At 39.8% G+C, this 20,136-nt stretch overlaps 1 protein-coding gene across 13 annotated transcripts in view; it reads right to left on the bottom strand.

Moving 5' to 3' along the window:
- The window catches only part of FHOD3 (formin homology 2 domain containing 3), a 386,693-nt gene that overhangs the window by 182,090 nt on the left and 184,467 nt on the right, over positions 1–20,136 (bottom strand). For all 13 annotated transcript variants that reach the window (XM_071804400.1, XM_065831130.2, XM_065831129.2 and 10 more), the window contains exon 5: positions 16,927–17,032. In XM_071804400.1, the coding sequence (XP_071660501.1) occupies positions 16,927–17,032 (106 nt within the window). The remainder of the gene's footprint in view (positions 1–16,926; positions 17,033–20,136) is intronic.

Here is a 20,136-nt window from a genome sequence, read left to right on the forward strand (position 1 = left end):
AATCGAAGTTGCAACTCATGCTGCCACTTTTAGAAAGTAAACAAAAAAGGAACTCAAGCACAAGAAGTTTCTGAATCCAAATGAAGGAATATGAAAACATGTGAGAAATGCCTGTGATTTCTTACTTTAAACAGGCCTAAATGATACATTTTACCACACAATTCTTTCTGTAAGCAGGAAGAACACAGTTTGCAGTGCTCTTATAAGAAGCAGAAGGAATGATACGCATAATTGAAGAACAAGAACACCAAAGAAAAAAAAAAAAGAGATCCTGGAAATCTGAGTATTTTCACTGGTAATAGGTACATGCATACAGAGAGAGGAGAGACTGGACAGAAGATGATATCAATTTAGGTGCATGTTTGATTCTACTGGCTGAAGTAAACAACTGATTAATGGAATAATCATTATGGAAAAAAACAGTGAGCAGAAAACTGAAGTAATGCACATCTTCTCCCTGTTCCTGACTTCTTCTGAGTGACTTACAGCATAGCTATAAAAAGACATAAAGGCAATGTCAAAAGTGTAAACGATGTGAGTCTACTGCTTCCTAATCAGTTCAAGTACCTTCTTGTCAAATTTTATTTTCAGGAGAGAGAATTATAGTAGTGGAGTTATATGGACAACATAATTTACCTGAATTATGGCAGTCTTTGTTAGTATAGCAGAAAACAAATCTCCTGCTGCAGAGGGACAGGCCTTTCCTTTGGACAATTTCCAGCAGGAAACCTTTGCCCTTCCATGAGACAGAAGCTTCATTGATTATGGACACAAATTAACTAGAACACTAGAAGAAGCAGACGTTGCAAGAAACCTCGATGAAAGGACATACAAATAAATTTCACTGACAGTGCCAAAAAAAAAAAGGTACTTTTGCACCTTCATAGGTCTGGTAAGGATGCCTCGGCATTTTGAGGTCAAGACTATAATCAAAAATCTCAATTTATTTACGTTCATTTCAGAAAACAGCTTCACAAGGACCACCCCTCTTCTACTTGTTGGTTTTACTAAAGAAAGAGACAATCTAGTTAATTAAGGCTGATTTTCACTGAAGTACTCCAGATGCCACTTGAATCTGTTATTCTCCCAACATGAGATATCAAGTGATGGTTCCTTCTTGCAGTCTACGTGACTCATTAGTGCTCAGTGCCAGAAAGCAGGATTTCATACTGTATGACCTGTCTCACTGGAAGGAGGAGGTCTGGCAGAATAAAGGGTGACATGAATACAGCACTAATAAACACAATTTTCATTTCAAGGTCATTTAGTCTGTGGCTATTCTTTTTAAGTGCAATACAGAAGAAGAGGCTGAAGTAGAGAGTCAGCTGCCATTTTTATAAGTCAACTTTTTCTTAAAGGAAAAAAAGATGGCTGGAGTAAAGGCTTTAGTTTGAGACATAAAATATGGTAATTTTGACACAGAGAACACCAATCATACACATAACCTTGGAGAAATATTCCACAACTCTCCAGCCAGTACAGCACTACCTGCACCATGCTCCGAAACAAAACCACATTGTGAAAAGGCAGGAACTGATGGACCCTCCACTGCATCAGCAATTCCAGTGGACAACAAAACCTCTGTTTCTCAGGAGTAAAGCTAAGCACAGGCAGAACCTGCTGGAAGGGCTCGGATGGGTTAAGCATGGTAATCAGGATGGCAGGAAGGGAATTTCGCATTCTTTCCCAACCAACATCTAGAATAATGCATTAGAGGGCTTCACTCTCCTTGTATTTTGCATCTCAAATACCTGAGTAAAACTAGATGCAAAGGAAAGGTGTCCATTTTCTTATATCTTCAGCATTGAGATGCCATTCAAATACCATTGCTACCAAATAAATTACAGAGAGAAGAGTTAAATGGCAAATAAAAAGGAACCCCATTGTAATCTGTGTCTCAGTAATGCACACTAAAAACTTCTGGACTGTTACATATTAGTCTGGTACAGGAAAGCAATCCTGTAACAAACTTAATCCTGCTTCATATCTCAGTACTTAGAAAAAGGTGTATGAATCCCTGTGGACATCCACCATACCCTCTCTCTGATGCACTCTAATATAAATATTAAGCCAATTATGCACCGAGGCATTATTCTAAAAGCATTACGGGTTATTTGGCATGCTTTAGAGGAATTCCACACTTTGCTCCTAGCACTAGTCTCTTTAGGTATCAGCTGGTTTTATGTACCTAAGTGATTATCTGGCTAGCCTCCTAAAGTCAATGAATGAAAACGGGGCTTTGCTCTGTAGGGTTCTCTTGAGAAGTGTGTCTCCATCAATTATCCAGTAGCCCTAAGGACACTAGCTTCTTAATTTAACCAAGTTAGGTGTGTAATATTGAATAGTGTAAACATTTCATCTCTTCTTAAAAACAAAACAAAAAACATTAACTTAGTTTTTCTCCCATCTTTCTCTTTCCAGTCTCTAACAGAACCAGTGACATCTTCTGAGAAATAACTCAAGAGACATAGTGATAGCACATACACCCATAGAATGAGCACCCCAAACAAATACACCATCGGAATGAAGGAAAAAACCAGCAACTTACCTATAAATAAGTTTTCCAGGAACTTTCTTCTACCCTAATTCATCCATGTGTTTAATTCAATGGCCAATATCATCACTGTTGTCTCATGGCCCCTCTTGCCCCACCCCTCAATATTGGGGACAAATAACATTTTCAGGCACCTTGCCAGAGCCCGTGTGTTCAAGTATGCCAGAGTGTGGTGTTCAAGTATGGATCATTGCCACTGGCTCCGCCATGACAGGGTGCATGGCTCGCCACTACACCACGCACAAAGCAGTTGTAACACTCGTCTGATTCCCTGACAATTGCAAGTGCAGCATGGTGGAAGAACACATAAATCAAGGACAGAACATGTATTGCCTTATTCACACTGACAACATGCCAAGAAATTTCAGATTCTTGAGAGTAACCATGAGTAGTTCTTCAACTGTTTTCATCATGGGTAATCACTGTACATCACTGTACATTTCAGAAAAGCAGTATCCTTATAGTATAACAGGAATAGTCTTCAGCCTCTCCTGTTAATTTAACATAGTTTTCTTGACCTAAATATATTACCTGTTCCTCTTTTTGTACCTGGTCTTGTCTGAAGCAAGCAGATGCTGTTGACTACCATTAGTGAAATTTTTCAGCATAGGAAAAAAAAAAACAAACACCTACTTTTGCCATAACCTTTGTGAGAGCATGTTTCTAACTACAGCCATCTATTGGTAACCACAGCCAAACATCAGTCTGAATACTATGGTTGTAACAAAGTAACATATTTGGATACACATCTGGAGGAAGCATGTCAATGCTCCAGCTACAAGTTAGCTCACATGAAGGTAAAAAACCACTTGAGGACAAAACCGCTTAAGATCACAGCATCACAGCATTCAAACAAAGTATCATCTAAATAGTACAGGCCACAACTACTTGACTTTAAACACAAAAAGACATTAGAAAGGGTTTCCTCAGCACAAAGTGGGAAACTCTCTGAAAGAGGACTCCATGAACACCTGCAGTGCTTTCTCAAAGTTTCACGCAGACGCAGTTTTCTTTATCTATCAGACACCATTATAAGGGCCTTGAATATCTCTGGACCAAACACAATCACAGGAGAGGACTGAATCTGGAATGCCCATGAGAAAGAGCTTAGGAGGACTTACCTATTTCATGTGCACTCAATAACCGTTGATTTAGCACCAACCATGCAGGCTGGTAAGATCTTTTCCCCCAACACTGTTAAGCTCGGAGCCCTGTGCAGGCTGCCCTGAGCCGCCCCTGTCCATGGTACTCGGCCAACCACCCCCGTGGTGACACGGGCCACCGCGTGCACCGAGTTTGGCTCAGTGTGGCACATCCAATCACACAGTGGCTACACCAGGTTTGGAAAGACATGCACTATAGTTCTGTTGGCCAAAAGCTGGTTCTGCTGGCATGGATTAGTGAATAGGATTCTGGCTTGCTTTCCTGATTTTGGAAATCTCAAGTCTTTCTACTCAGGTCTTTGTTCAGCTGAGGTAACGTGGGTAAAACCTCTTGAAATTACAATTGTGCCATCCATGAATGTCAGGAATGCAAAGCAACTAAGTCCAGCCTTTGAAAATACAGGGCTCTTTGGTGTCATTCAGTTCCAGTGGAATCAAGTACAGAACATAAGTCTTTTTTCCAACTAAACCCTGTGGTTCAGGCAGACTCTGGTCCTGACCAGCCTGGCAGTTCCAGGCATGACAGGATGGTTGTATGTAGTCATAAGAGATCTAGTTCTCTGAGTTTACAGGTGGTCCAAATGTCCTTCCCAACTTGTTCTTCTAGAATCAGCATGGCTAAAAAGTATGCATTGCGTAGTGTTTTTTGTCTGTATAGTACATACCCTATGGACACAAAATATTACAAAGTTGGCTCCTAATCTTAAATTCTTTCATGGTTTCCATTTCACACTTGTCTACAGAGGTCTAGAGAAAGGTGACACTCACAGTGCGTGACCTCAGACACCAAATATAGGAGCCCGGTGTTCCTGAGATGTTATAAACTTTTGAAATAACTTGTATGACACTTAAAACAGTCTCTACTAACCATATGCAAACAGCTAAGACCTCTCAATACTCCATCACTGGAGCTCAAAAGTTCCCAGATGCTGCACACCAAGGAAGGACATGGCACTCACAATAATAGCAGGCAGCTTGCAAGGAGTTTCTGGTTTTCTTTTAAATGAACTATCTGGTTACTCAGATGGTGGGGAGGAGAATTCCAACCTGAATGCCAAAGGAAACAAATTTTAAACCCAGAGCGGTTCAAAGAAATAAAAGAGTAAAGGGAGGAACTCTGACAGAAAGCCTGATGAGCATCAGAGAGTTATGGAAAGAGATGAAATGACTGGGATAAATGAGGGAAGTAATGGGAAAGACTAAAAGCTATTTGGCTGGAGGGAACATAGGGATTAGGACTATGTGATGTGAGTGATGTTGGAGAAAGAAATTGACAAGAGATACGAGACCAAAGTTGTCACTACATACTTGTTACGGGTACTTTAACACTCTCACTGGTTTATTTGTCTCAGGCCAAACTCAGGGTTTTGCTGGGACAGGGGTTTGTGTCCCATCACAGAGAACTAGACTGGGAAACTCAACAGTACTAAAAAACATTCCAAAAGAAGAGCAAAATATCCATCTTTTCTCCCAACCCCAAATATCCACCTTTTCATCCTAATTTTTCAGATGAACGCATTCCTCTGTCAAGTCCATTACACCATTACACAAACACAGCTGTTGTCCCAGAAACCAGAACAGACAGTGCAGAGGTTAGAAGAGGTGATGGGAAGAAAATATGTTTAAGCTAAGTTGAACTGGTGAAGAATTCATGTACATGAATTTATGAATATTGATAAATGGATACATGATGTAAATGAACTGTAAAACTGAGGTAGGTTAACAGGAGTTGATGTGGGAAGGGGAAAATGTATACACAGATCAGAGAAAGAAAACTAGGACAAGCTAGGCAAGAGTCTAAATAGGAAAAGAAGCCCTAAGAGTAAAGATTAGAAAGCCATAAAACCAGAAAGTACCATATCAAGTCTGAAAAAAACAGCCCAAGGACAAACCTGAAACCAGCACTTAGGATTACTGATTTTTTCTGAATTCAGAAAATGTCTGTTCTGAAGTGGCTCGTTTCCTTATCTGCAACACAAAGATAATGCTGCCCTTTCAGCTCTTGGATAACATTTAGTGACAAAGCACAAAAAAATCCATAAGGAAAACAAACATTTTATAACAGAGTTTGCATAGCATGAAATAAATCTCAAAGCCTTGAGAAGGACTGATGATAAGACAAACTACTTAAAAGGTGTTCATTAAGTGCACAGGTGTGATGGTGCTCACTGACTCAAGCAGAGCAGCTGTGGAAAAAGTCGTTTGATCAAAGACTGGATCAGCTTCCATACAAAAGGGACATGCATGCCTGCAAATTAAGATCATACAGGTATTTCTTAATTATCAAGATTTTTACTAATCAACTTAACAGTATTCTTTAGTGCATTTGTCCATAATCATCTTAGAGAACGTAAAAAACCTTTATCAAAAGCACATATAAAAGAATATTCTTAGCAACCAATATATCTAGTTAGTAAATACTACAATCAATTTTTCCATCACAGATATTAACCTAAATACTAAAAGTAAGCTCATGGTGATCTAGTACTGGATTTTGAGGAGCTGGAAACCATGTCTCAAAGTTGTTGCCTCAAAAGCAAAACTCTGGCTGACCTGGATGAGAAAACAGCATCTGCTCTGCACGACCGCCCTCTGCACACAGGGGCAAGCTACTGAGATTCAGAGCACTCAGGGTGAAAGTCTGTAGACATGGACCCTTGTTCCTCCAGATACTTGAAGTTCATCAAGAGTAAGTGCTGCACAACCCCAGCTGTACCCAAAGTCAATTTGGAGCACAAAAATAGGAAGCCAAGGCATAGGGAGATGGTGACAGAGACAGAAGGGAAGGGGATGAAGAAAGGAGATTCTTGTCTAGGCCGGTGATAATGTATAGTAGGAAGGAGGAAACAAGATATTGCTCAATATTGGCAGAAGCCTTTAAGATCCACCTATCATTTAAATAAACCCACTTAAAACATACTACAGAATTACTAAACCCTGAGTATCCCTTCATTGATTGAAGTCAGTGTGCTGTAAGAGCAGAACCATTTGATGGCACTCCTCCTGGCAAACACCAGTATTTCTAAAGTTTCTCCATTTCAGGAAACTGTGAAACGTCAAAAGAAAAAATAGTAAATTCTAAAAGAAAGTCTGTCCAGCCCGGCCTTCCATTAAAGGTAACACTTATGATCTGCCCTTAAACAGTAATCTTTCCTGCGGCATGTCAACGCTTCTTGACTTCCCAGCAGCAGGAAGATCTTTCTTTATGGACACCCTCTCAGTACCTCACGTACCATTTTCCTTCCTTTATTGTGTCCTTTTGGGCCTGATACTACGTGGAAACCAACTCCGGTGCAAACCTTAAACTCCTGTATATTCTTTTTCATCCAGAGATTTTTAGATTTATGAGCAAGTTCAGCCTCAGTGCATTGCCTCACTCCTGTAACTTATTCATTGCTTTTTGGAAACATTGAGCCATGGGACAGAAAGATTCCTGCCTGGGTCTTAATTCCACAGGCCTACAATCCTCCCCACTCTTGTACACCCTGAATACCCCCTCATTTTTTTCTTTAATGTCTTTCATCACCTTCAGGAGTGGGGGAAAACCCAACCAACGAACCAACCTAACAAAAACAACAACCACAACAACAAAAAGTACTTGTATGGTTGGAAGAAGGAAGAATATTTGTTTTCTTGCTGTCAACAAATTGAAGGAGGGAAAGGAAAAAACGACTTTTTATTTCATGGCACCTACATCAGTAAACTCTCTTGACTAAAATATCTGGGAAGAAACTTCAAACAAAGTGGCAAATTATTGAAAAATCCACCCTAAGCAACAGAGGTACTGTATTTTCAGCAGCTAGTGCAAGCTGGCATTCCCATTTGGGTTGCGGGGCATGAGGCAGGGTACGGTCTCCTCTCCTGGTTTCACAGCACCAGCTTTAGCTATTTGAATTTAAATGCAAAAAAACCCCAGAAAAGCCTCAGACACTGAAAACAGGAAAAACTCCTTGCACAGAAATGTTGAGAAAGAAAACATGTTACAATTAATACATTCATAGTTTATCAATCCCTACTTTTTGTAAAACCTGTAGCAACAGCATAAACCTGTGCTTTCCCCCACCAGGAGGCAGGGACCCCAACCACAGTTCTGCTCCCTTGGGCTTGCAGAGGGAAGACACCATAACCTGTGTCTGTCTTTCTACAGCATCTCAGCTTCGCTGCCTCTCCAGGTCTGCTCAAGCCCTGCTCACACGTGCACTGATGAGCTTCATGTACATGTGGGGAACAGGAGGATGCCAGCCCACTTTCTCCTCCCTTCACACCAATGCCATCGGCTGCACCAGTCCTGAGTATGGGAGGTGGTGGGGGGAGAGCAGGAGGGCAATAAGTAGCACTGACAGATGGAAAATTGGTCCTTATACTTCATTACAAAGCAGCAAGAAGACTTTCCGTCTTTTCTCGTTCCACCTGTGTAAACATGCAGTTATTAGCTACTTTGGCCTTCCCAAGGGGCATGTGCTACTCCTTCTGTGCTCGTCGGGGCTCTCTGTAGAAGAACAGGAAAGCAGAAACCCTCCACAGCAGCATAGAGAAATGCCAATATTCCCATAAGCTCACTAAGATTGTCCCTCGCTGTCATCAGCCTATGAATATTGTACAGTTTTTTGTAGACACATATGTATGAACACGGCATTTGTGAAAGGTTAATAATGAATACTGTGCTAATACATGCAAGTCCTATGACATAGCTTTTAAATTCTTGAATAGTCTATGTTTTTTAATATTTTGATGCAGTAGCAATCACAGCCTCATGGTAATAAGTATTTTAAGAGTTCACAGTTCACTGCTCCAGTTTCCTCATTTCACCTATGAGGACATGACTGATAGAAATGTATACGCGTGCACATTTGCAAAAAAACCCCAGACAGACAAGGCTAAGATGTAACTTAAAATAATGCAAGCATATCTGGATATGGAACTTAACTCTGAAGACATTTGAAGAATTTTATTTTTGACACATCCTTATGTCACACAATAATCACCTTCACAGAATAACAGTCAGCACCTTCTAATTATCCTACACAGTTGATCTTACCCCTCTCCTCCTCCTTTGAAGTCCTTAATTTTCCCTGCTTCTGCATCAGGATAGAGCACTTTGTGTGGCACCCTGGCAATCACCGGCACAAATAGCTGTGGAAGTATCTAACCTTGACATGGGAATAATCAAACACTATTTCCGAACTGTATTTTACTATGCTTTATGGGCATATACTCAACACAAGTAATTAATAATGAACTCCCCAGCAGCCATGTACTTTGGGCAAGTATTCATGTCTGTGCTGGCTCATGAATGTTTTTATTTTACACACAATTTCTCCTTCTCTAATGAACTAGGTTTTGGATACTTTCAGGCTGAAAGATTACTACAAAAAGGCAGAAGTACTCTGTAATGTGCTCCTACTGGTTGGAAACAGTACATTGTTTTCAAGGCTTGTTCATGAAGTTTGAATAGTTAAATCATGTAACATCCACAATGGCTTTAAAGACCCCTGGGACCACTTCCCAAATACTTATTCTTTGCTTAGTAGTTAAGGATGTGCATTTTTCATGGTTCAGTTCTTTGTTTTATACAGGGTCTGCACAGCCTGAGGTGTCACATTTCATGGGAATTTCACAAAGCATAAAAAAAAATTACCCAAAACCTGAAGATTCATTTTCATGGAGACAGAAAATAACCCAAAGCCTTCCAGCCTCCATCAGCTTTAAAAACAAGGGAAATCCATAATTTTATGGTGGTGTTATTGCTGAATTCCATGTAGACCATGAGAACCCCATATCCTCCTCACGAGCAGTCCCAACATGAAAGGTCATTTCATATAATGCACAGAGCAAGAACAGCTCCGTTTATTTGTAGATGTGTAAATTACTATAGGGTGGCTAAACTTTTGAACTCAAATTTGCTTCAGTGCCAATTCCCATCCCAGATGGGGAGGACTTGTACTGTATTCTGTATGTTAGGACCATCTGTCTCTGCTTCCAGATGGATCACGGATCAGAATCACAGCCAGGGAGAAGGGAGGGAGAAGGATGAGGGAGGAAAGAGAGGGCAGGGCTTCCTCCACAAACTAAGGGAATACTTAAGGTTGCGTTCGGTAGAAAACTCAATGTAACACATGCATAGATCGAGTCTGACAAATATTTTAAAATGAAATGAAGAAAGGAAATGCTAAAAGCAAAGAGAGAATAATTAAAAGGATGTTTTCCCTCTTTATAAACTGCATGGTTTCTAAGGTTAAGCTCTTCCAACTACCCTTGTACCAGTAAACAAATATATTTAGTCTTAAAAAGATATTTGCAGAAGTGAAAGAGGATTCAGCTACCGAGCCAAGGAGGTTTAGTGCTTATATTGCTAATCACAGAGATAATAAAATGTGCCCTCTTTTCTGGTACAATGAAGAGCACTGTAATCTCATTATTTCTAATCTAAAGAGTTCATGAACCAGGATGCCAAATCCATTTGTATTTTTTCACTCCATGGCTTTTCAGGACACAAAGAGAGGCACCTCTTGAGGTTTTTGCACACACATAGCAGGAAGAGGTACTGAGCCATCAGGTATAGATCTGATAGGTCTGATATTTCTGGGACTATTACTTTTGATACAGACTACAACAAACGGCATGTATAAAGTTCACTGATAGAAAGCTGGTTGTGCAGCTGCTTTCCAAAAGTGAGATACCATGTCTGCATCACAGTGACACCATACCTAAGCTCAGCAGTGCTGCTCATTAACAGGTCTTATTAGCACAGGTACACTAGTTTGCTACTAATTTGCTAACACAGCTGTGGTTTGCCAGGTTTGGTGGGTTTTGCTTGGGGTTTTTTTTGGTGGTGGTGAACCTATGTTGTATTTCCATATGGAGCTGCCCCACACTATGTGGGCGTAACAGCTTCCAGGTAGAGTTGCCATCTGTTGGTGTGGTTTCATGGGACTGCAGTCTGATGTCCAGCATAAAATGAATGATACAAATGTTCATATTCCTACAGGACAACTGTCCAACTCTGATATGCTTTCTAGTGGACTCAGCAGAAAGATCAAAGAATGAATTCACAAGGAAACTGAGGTAGCAAGTCCCTCTAAGAAGAAATACTCGTAAGTAACCAAGCTTTAGGCACTCAATTTCTCTTTAAAGCACAGGCTCTTACTACAGCTACTTAAGATCAACTGAGAAGTTTACATAATTTTAAAGGACTGCACATAAGAAGTCAACTTGAATACGTAGAGACATGCAAAAACTTCACAGTCACATAAAGATACCTGCACACTGAAGGTTAAGAGAAGAAAGTCAGGAAAGTTCTCATACTTGGCTTCAGGGAAAGAAATTCAAAAGTAATCCTAATCGTGCACTGTTCCTACTTACTTGGTGATGAGATACTTTTCTACAGCTGGAAAACTTTAAACATGAGTTCTCCAGTTCACACTGAAACAGGAATAATGCAAAGGTATGCATGATACACAGTATTAGCTCAATTTTCACTACTGAACTTACATTATTACCATCTGTTTTACTGCTGCGTTACCAAGCCAGCAAGACACGTCCATTTAGGACAGACATAGCCTCTCAAAGACATTATTTCTAGTCATCAGATATTCACACAAACCCTGCTGATATACTACAATGCTTCACATACATTTACTGTAGAGCATGCTTCCCCGTGCTAAGCACCTGGTAATACCTAACCTTTAACATAAAAGGCCAAAGCATCTATCAGGGTGAGGAAGGAAAATTCAAGAGCACTGGAAGCATTCACGTCCTTGTAATAATGAGAGGTCTTTTTGACAAAAAACAGCCAGCTGATTACTGGAAATGGATCATCCCTCTGTTACAGAGCACACTTATAAACCCAAAGCATTCCTAGTAGCAGTTGGCTCGATGCAGAAATGTCACTGGCTCACTGATAACTTCACCTCTGGCTTTCAGAATGAGCGGGTTATCAGCAGCAGTTTCCACCACACACTTGCAAAACCTCATCCTCACCTTCAACTTCCTTTAGCTCCTTGACAGTGTCCTGGTGACAGACAGTAACCAGATGGTCTTTTACCATCCAGCACTGAGTCGTTTCAGGAATTTAATCTGATTTCCCAGAATATGCAGCACGGCCCTTCATTCTAAAGTTGGCATGCAGGTGGGATCGCATGCCTCTGGTTTTATAAATAGGTCTAACCGCTGGTGGCTTTGGTACACGTCTGTGATTGAGGAGTCTGCTTGTTCCTTTAGAAAAACTGAGCCCCTGGCCTTGGCATTTGTCAGCAATTCTGATCAACTTTGGTCATTCCTGTGCATGCTCAACGACCCTGTCAAACAGCCTGATATCTCCTAATTCCAACAGCAGAATTGCTGTCTGCTTTACAATCAGTAGCTCTTACTGCAATTCCTTTTCACTTTTTGATGTTGTCAGCTACATACAACATGAGTACAGAGTATGTTGGATCCCACACCCAGGACCATCTTCTATGTTTGCTCTGATGTCTGAAAAGACCAACAGAACTTTATCACTTTATCAGAAGCGTGGTGGGCCTGGGATAAGAAAAAACAAAACTGGTTCTACTGCAAACTAGTTTTTCTGTCCAGACTGTTGAATGAAGTATATATAGATTTTTAACTTTTGGACATACCCTATCTTTTAGATTACGGTAATGGGTTTGGTTTTTTGGGGGGTGAGAGAATAACTTCAAGCAGAAATATAGCCTGCAATCATAAATCTTAGCCTCCTTCGAAGCACTTGTTTTCCTATGTTTCAAGAATAAAAAAAAAAAAAAAAACCAACACCACAAAGCAAAAAGACTAAGAACACCAAACAAAAATTAAAATCATCACCCATCTAGACTTTAAACCCAGATTCTTATTCCATGTAAGCACAAAGCTCTCACTAAATCAGAGGACTGCATTCAAAGAGAGAATTTTTAACTCAGACTTAGTTCTTTGACATTTTGTGCTGTAGGAAGGTCAAGGCCTCTTCCTGCTTGGACTGGACACCTGGCTTGTGCTTTCAGACCATAAGAACAAACTCAAGCTTTTGCTTAATTATGGACACCACTAAATACTGATTTGAATCCACAAGCAGGCAATTAGTGATTCTAGTACACAAATTTGCTCTGCAAAAAAGGCTGGATGACCTTTTGACAACCTCCTCATTGGATGTGACAGACAGATGAGACAGGATCTCACCAGGTAGAATTTCTTACATCATGGTGTCAGCAAACTGATTCCTGAACCCCTGTACCTCCTTTATTCAGTGTATTTTTGAAACAACTAAGCCTTGGCCTACACAAGGTGCTTTTCTTTCTCACCTTCCCAATAGTATTAGATAAATTAACAGAAAACAAAAAGGTTGACATTAACTCTATCCATTATTTAATTAGTCTGTGCTCAGCCATCCCATTTCATGTGTAGCTTGCTCATTCTGTGCAAGGGATAGAAGATTTCAAAATTATATTCAAAGCACCTTCAAAATTACAATAAAGCTTATATTAATCCTATCAATTGTCAATGTTTTAACATTTCTTTCACCAATTACCATTTATTTTTTTAATATTTAGGCAACACCCACCATACTACAATCTTGTAACTGGGAGAGAAACTTTTAATTTCAGAGCTATGAGTGAAGTTCATAATTCTTATGGATAATTGTAACCAAAGGGCAGGGGGGTGGGAGGGGAAGGAAGGAGGGAAAAAACCCTCAAAACACAGGGTTTATTTACATCTCCATAGTAATTAAATGCAATGTTGATATTTAAATTTAGTATCAAGAAAAAAAGCTGTTTGCTACACTAGAACTAGTCTTTCTACAGAGCAACTCTTGAGAGAAGCTCTGGCTATTATTGGTTTAGGGCCTATACACTGTACTGTGACAAAAGGTAACACTTTGGGAAAGATACTGTCAAACAAGCCTAATTCAGGGGACACAAACAGAAATAAAGTCACTCCTTACCATAAAGGATTTCTCAATATTTTATGTAAAAAACACACATCTTCACTTACCCATTAAAGAAACTAAAACTTTTGTGACTCATATTTAGTCATTTTTTTGGCAGCTTGGTCTGGCTTGAACCAAGTCAAAACCACTAAGCAGAAATTCACAACCAGGAAATATTAGAGTGAAACAGCACAGACCTTTAGAAAAAGGAAAGCAATATCCTCAAGAAATAACTTGTACCTGGGAATTCACTGAACCACCTACAACCCTTACGTATAAATACACTTCCTACTTATTTTCTCTCCTAGGTCCAAAGCTGTTTTGTTGAAGAGTCCAAACAAACAAAGTCAAAGGAAAGACTTGCAAACTGCTTAGTTGAGACAGGCAACCTGGCATGGGTGAGACCTGGGGGTGGAAGAGGCAAAGCTGTGCCCAAGGTTGCCCTTTACTGTCACAAGCCCTGCAAACTCGGTTAGGATCACAAGAAAACAGCAAATAACAGCAAAGGTACTAGATAAATGCAGCCAGAATACGGAACTAAGGAAAAGCCACATCTCTTTTTGATTCAGGTTAAATGCAGTGTAAATAAGGAGGATCTGTTTCACTCCAGAAGGATCTGCAGGACAAGGACACCACAGCAGGAAGGCACAAAAATTCTAGACAAAGACAACGTACTTTTTTAATCTCCGTAACTTAACACTGAGTTTAAAGTTTATGGGACCACCTCAGTGCTAACTATGATGTATCTTCAGTGAAATTTATTAACCTATTCATCAGTACTCTGAGTTGAGTAAAATGCAGCACTCCAATTATACACACAACTGTCACAAAAAAATCCAATTAATCGCTTCGGTAATCCAAAAATAATAGACCAGAAAAACACTCTTACATGACGTATTTAATGGTTCTTTTCAGCACCCTCCTCAATGTATTTGAATAAGATTGTCTGCCCACACTGTACTTCCAAACCTATCTTTATCTCCTTGCACATGCAGACCTATTCAGAAAGTACATGCTGGCTCCTGGAACTGCAAACCAGCTGACATAATCTTGGAGCTGTAACAAGCTTTGAACTTCCTGAAGGACAATCAAGACAAATTTAATTTCTGAAATAAAACTCACATCACACAGAAAACTCATATTGTTGTAACAGATGCTAGGATACACTACCCAGAGGGAAACTTCAGCTTCTTGCACCAGCAAAATATGGAGTTCGGAGGATGGGGGAAAGACCTGATTTCAGAAGACACCAATCCCTAAAAGCATCTTCTTGAAATAAAGTTTTTAGCTCTATGGCTTACTTCCATATGGTTAGTTTGTGGTGGTGGTGGTTTGTTTGTTTTAGATTTATTTTGAACAAGCTGTGACCACTTGTTAATAACAATGCAATAAGATGAGTTTGCAGTTTCCTTGTTATGTTGCCATGGACGTTGGCACTAAGGCTCTGTTTGATCATTCCTTGAATTCGGTGGAATGTCTCTAACTGAGACCATGGACCCACCAAGCTCTTCAACATGGCACAACCAGAGAAGCCACACCAAGAAAGAGACCACTGTGATCTCTCAGAATTCTGGATGCTTTAGGGTAAATCCTAGTAACAAGAAAAAACAATCAATGTGGAAGGAATTCGTTTCAATCGATACCTGGATGATATCAAGTGAGATCTCTGTAAGATGAAGGCACGTGCAGTAGTGTGGTGACTCAGATGGGACTAACTTCTCTGGTGTCTGCAGATCATTTTGTCAACTGTGCAGCTCAGTGCTCTGGACCTTGTCTGACACTGGAGCAGAAGAGCTGCAGGGCTATGCAGAGTTTGGATTATGAGGCCACTTGGATACTCAGGTAGTGTTAAACACCTATAATCAGGCTTCCTTATCTTGGATTTTCAGTATCTGGCTGCAAAACCCAGTTGAAGGGCAATGTCATCCAGCCATGCTAGATGAATGCTGAGCTGATAAAGGAGTAAATCCCTAGACTGAAGGCCAGCCTGTCCTATACAGCACCTTTATTTTGCTTCTAGTCTGAATTTTCTGAAAGCACCTATGGCCAGTGTCCTCCCAGAAACTTCTTTCAGCTGTAAAGATGATCACTTTTCTTTCACATATTTGTGTGTCCTTGTCTAGTTTCATTGTGGTTAATCATCTCTTGAGTATTTAGAAGCTACTATTTAAGTACATTTATATCACTGTACAACTACTGACATACAACATAATTTGTGGTACTGGTTTGGTTTCTTATACACTCCCAAAAGCTGGCATTTGTACAGTCTAATCTTCAAGTTCTTTAAACGAAGCCACACTTAGTATTTGCATCCTTGCTTTCCATAACTTAACATTTTAGGTTCTTACAAAATTCTTCTCCTTATTTTTCTATTTGTTTTACGCCACAATTTGCAGCTTGAGTTTTGGCAGCTGAGTACATCAAAGAGACATTTTAAAGACAGCTATATACGTCAGTCTAAGAAAATTCAAATGAGCAATCAACCACAGCTATGCATTCATTAGCACTCTCTATTTATTATGAGATCATCCGACAGCACAGATCCCTTGGTGCGACTGTTTTCCCCTCACTCTTAACCCCTCGAAATACTGAAGGAACTCTCCCAATTTGCAGCCTTGGTCCCTGGTTAGATGAAAAACACACGCATTCATTTGGGCCACATTACAGTAAATCAGCTTTCTGAAGGCATGTAGATGACGTTCTTTGGGACATAGTTTAGTGCTAGAGTAAGGTTATCATTGGACTCGATGATTCTGAGGGCATCTTCCAAATAATTCTATGATTCTATGATAATCCAGTAACACACCTTCTCCACATCACTCTCCAAACCCTACCTTCACCTGTTATCTTTTAAGTGCAAAGAACAGAAATGTAAACCTCTGATTACCTGTTCAACTCCAAAATATCAGATAGCTAAAAATTGTTTCCAGCCAACAGACCTTAAGATATGACTATCTCGCTGTTTATTCCATAGCTACTAATCTCACTCCAAGAAGTTATTTTGCTCTTTGCCCTTTGACATTTACAATTATCCAGTCACAGCTTTAAAACACCTGTTCTTTCTTAGAATTACAGATTTTCAGTATAATCTACAAGAAAAGCTGGACAGTGAAGAGACTATCAATATTTGAATTTTCCAGTTCATCCTGCAGTGAGCATCAATCCCCCCGTAATTTTCCTGTATAACATGAAATAATTGGGACCAAACTGAGAAACATGTTCCAAGACAACACAGCAAGTTGTGAGAGCTTCAAAGCAATAAAAACAACTTTTGGGTGCATTTCCTTTACCTCTCAGGATGTAGTTCTGATAGTTCTGGTCGGCCTCTGCTCCCACTTTGATTAGGCAAGTCAGACCTTCAGCAACCACAAATTCATGAACCAAGTCCTTGTCATCCTGCCACAGGAGAAAGGAAAAGCTGCATTAAAATTTTGAAAGATGAAGAGACAGGCTATATAATAATGTAAATCCAAATGCAAGCCTGCAGCAGCAACTTTATGTTCCAGGTGATGTAAGCAAGTTGATATGAAAGTTGTTATACAGAAGACCCGAAGCAGAATTCTGAATTTTAAAATCAGAATTAAATATACTGATGCAAAGTAAGAAAAAATGAGCTTTTACCTTAAGTCAGCTACAGAAGATTAATATTCATAAAGCATGACTTCTGATTTTTTCATTAAGGGCTTGCAGACATTCTACCTGATGTTAAAATCTCATCATATCACAGAAACAGACATCCATAAAGTGTCAGTATCAACAAGAGAAGGACATCTACACGCCTTAGCATAATTGCAGTTTCAGTATTTGAAGTGCATACAACAAAACTTTGAAAATAGGTGTTTATTGCAACGTAATATTATATTCATTATCTTAATGTAATATTAATGCACGATATTTAGAATGAGAAGGCTTGGTGTTGAATATAAGAACAACAGCAGATAAAATTCTCACTTTATCATGGAAAATACAGCAAATATAAGAGAAAATACTCCTTAGAATTTCACAGAATCACAGAATGGTTGGGGTTGGAAGGGACCTCTGGAGATCACCTAGTCCAACACACCTGCTAAAGCAGGTTCACCCAGAAGAGATCACACAGGAATGTGTCCACATGGGTCTTGAATGTCTCCAGAGGAGGAGACTCCACAACCCCTCTGGGCAGCCTGTTCCAGTGCTCTGGCACCCTCAAAGTAAAAAGGTTTCTCCTCGTGTTTAGAAGGAACTTCCTATGCTTCAGTGTTTGCCCGTTGCCCCTCATCCCATCGTTAGGCACCGCTTTTATTTTTAACCATCAGTCCTTTACTCGGTGGAGCAGAATGACCGCATATAACATACCACGGAGAGGAGGGCTTTGCTGGGTGCTACATGCATCATATGATGCCAATGGACTACCAAGCACCGTATGTAAAGCTTGCCTTTCTCCTCTTACAGAAGGCTCACATAGATAAACAAAAGGCTACAAAAAACTTGATTAAACAGCACTTAATGAATTAGCCATACAAACTAGGCACAAAACCAATTTAAAATATTAATGAAAGAGAAGTACTCTGTGGATAAAAAATCATAATTGCTGAGTCCCTTCTTTTGATTATATTTAGTATATATTTTGATATACAACAGTGTATTAGATAGAAATTTCAGCTTCCCAATAACACTGGCCTGAGAAGCCAAGATCCAGAGAGTGGATAGTTTTGTTGTTGAGAGTGATTTCTCAATTCACTACACTTAAAAACTGCCAAAGGCAATAAAATAATTAAGTCCTTTTTAGTGTGACAATTAACTTATTGCAAAGTTCTTTCACCCTGACAGATTATTTCTTATGAACTTCCTTCTTTCACAAGATCTAAGTCACATAACTCTAAAAACTGACCAAATGGGATATTTAAAATTATAAGGTGATCTAACAATTTGTAAGAAATGTAGATATGAGAAAAATCTGTTTAATGTTTCAAGAGAAGGTAATTTTTTAAAAAAACAATTTAAATATATATTTTACAGTCACGTAAAATTTGTCACATGATAAAGGTGATTTATCCTTTGAAAACTACATAAAGAGGAAGCACACAATCATTCCCCACATCTTTGCAAAAGTATACTGTAAAACCCCAAAATATATAAGATAAAATCCACCACTCCCTACACTTGAGCTAAAAATCTTATTTCTTCGTCTCAATGTTCTATTTTTTAAGGGTGTTATTTTTTTTCTTTACATAGATAAAAGTCTTGTCAATGTTTCAAGAAGAGCTAAGAAGTTTACAAACTCCCATGTCAGACCAAGGCACTACAGATAAGAGCACCCAATTTTACAAAGATGACAAATTTTCCCTATCCATTTGCCATATTCAAAAGACAGTGGGATTACTAGCAGAGGAAGAGGACACTGACAATCTACCTCTTAATATGGACAGTAGTAACTACATTCTGGTTTCTTCTGTTGTACGTAACGGCATTTTTGGGGTGCATGAGATCCCCTTCCACTGTAGACTACCAGGGATTTCCCTTTGCTATTACAGAAGAGAAAAACGATGACAGTGGGAACAGCAGTTCCAGCTAAAAGGCCTTGGACAGATTATACAGAAGTATGTTTTTATGAGTCTAAGAAGTGATAGCTCAGGCCAGTGAGAATGGTATCTCGGGTCAGAAAACCATCCCCATATGTATGACGTGTGAATGTTCTTGGGTCTGGTCTGTGAATGAGTGGGAACGTAACTGAAACAAACATAACATGAGTGTGATATGTTTTTAATAACAATTATTGAAAAAACATCTTATGTAACATCTTAGTTCAGGCCCATATCTGTAAATCCTATAAATTGTCAATGGCTAATAAAGGCCTCAGCCTAGCTTAGCTCTCTGCTCTATTTGGCTCAGCACTCCTTCCTCAACAAGATCTCTGTGTGTGCGTTGTTTCTAATCGCTGCTGTTTACATTGAGCAGCTAAGGACCTTACAACAGGGGACCTTTGCTGGCAGAGAGGCCAAGCCACCAACCTCAAGAGCATGTCCTGATGCATGGGACAGGTACCGAGGAAGGGGCATCGTTGGCCAGGGAACACAGACCCCTGGCTCTCCCATCTTGAGCAGCGGTCTCTGGCAAAGCCCTTCCCAAATGTCATCACGGAGAGGATTGTACACTCAATTCTGAAGCAATTTATCTCAAGTTAATTTGTGTGGCAAGTGATGCCAAAATTCAAAAGGTGAACTTCCGAGAACAACATTTTACAATGGAGGAGTTTGCTTTAGTCGATGAGGACTGGGTTAGGTAGCAATTAAATAGTCTGGACATCCATAAATCCATGGGTCCAGATGGGATGCATCCGCGGGTGCTGAGGGAGCTGGCTGAAGTCATTGCTAGACCGTTCTCCATCATTTTTGCCAAGTCTTGGGAAACGGGAGAGGTGCCCGAGAACTGGAGGAAAGCAAATGTCACTCCAGTCTTCAAAAAGGGCAAGAAGGAGGATCCGGGTAATTATAGACCAGTCAGCTTCACCTCTGTCCCTG

Source organism: Patagioenas fasciata, chromosome 2 (genome assembly GCF_037038585.1).
Source record: "Patagioenas fasciata isolate bPatFas1 chromosome 2, bPatFas1.hap1, whole genome shotgun sequence".
Taxonomy (NCBI): domain Eukaryota; kingdom Metazoa; phylum Chordata; class Aves; order Columbiformes; family Columbidae; genus Patagioenas; species Patagioenas fasciata.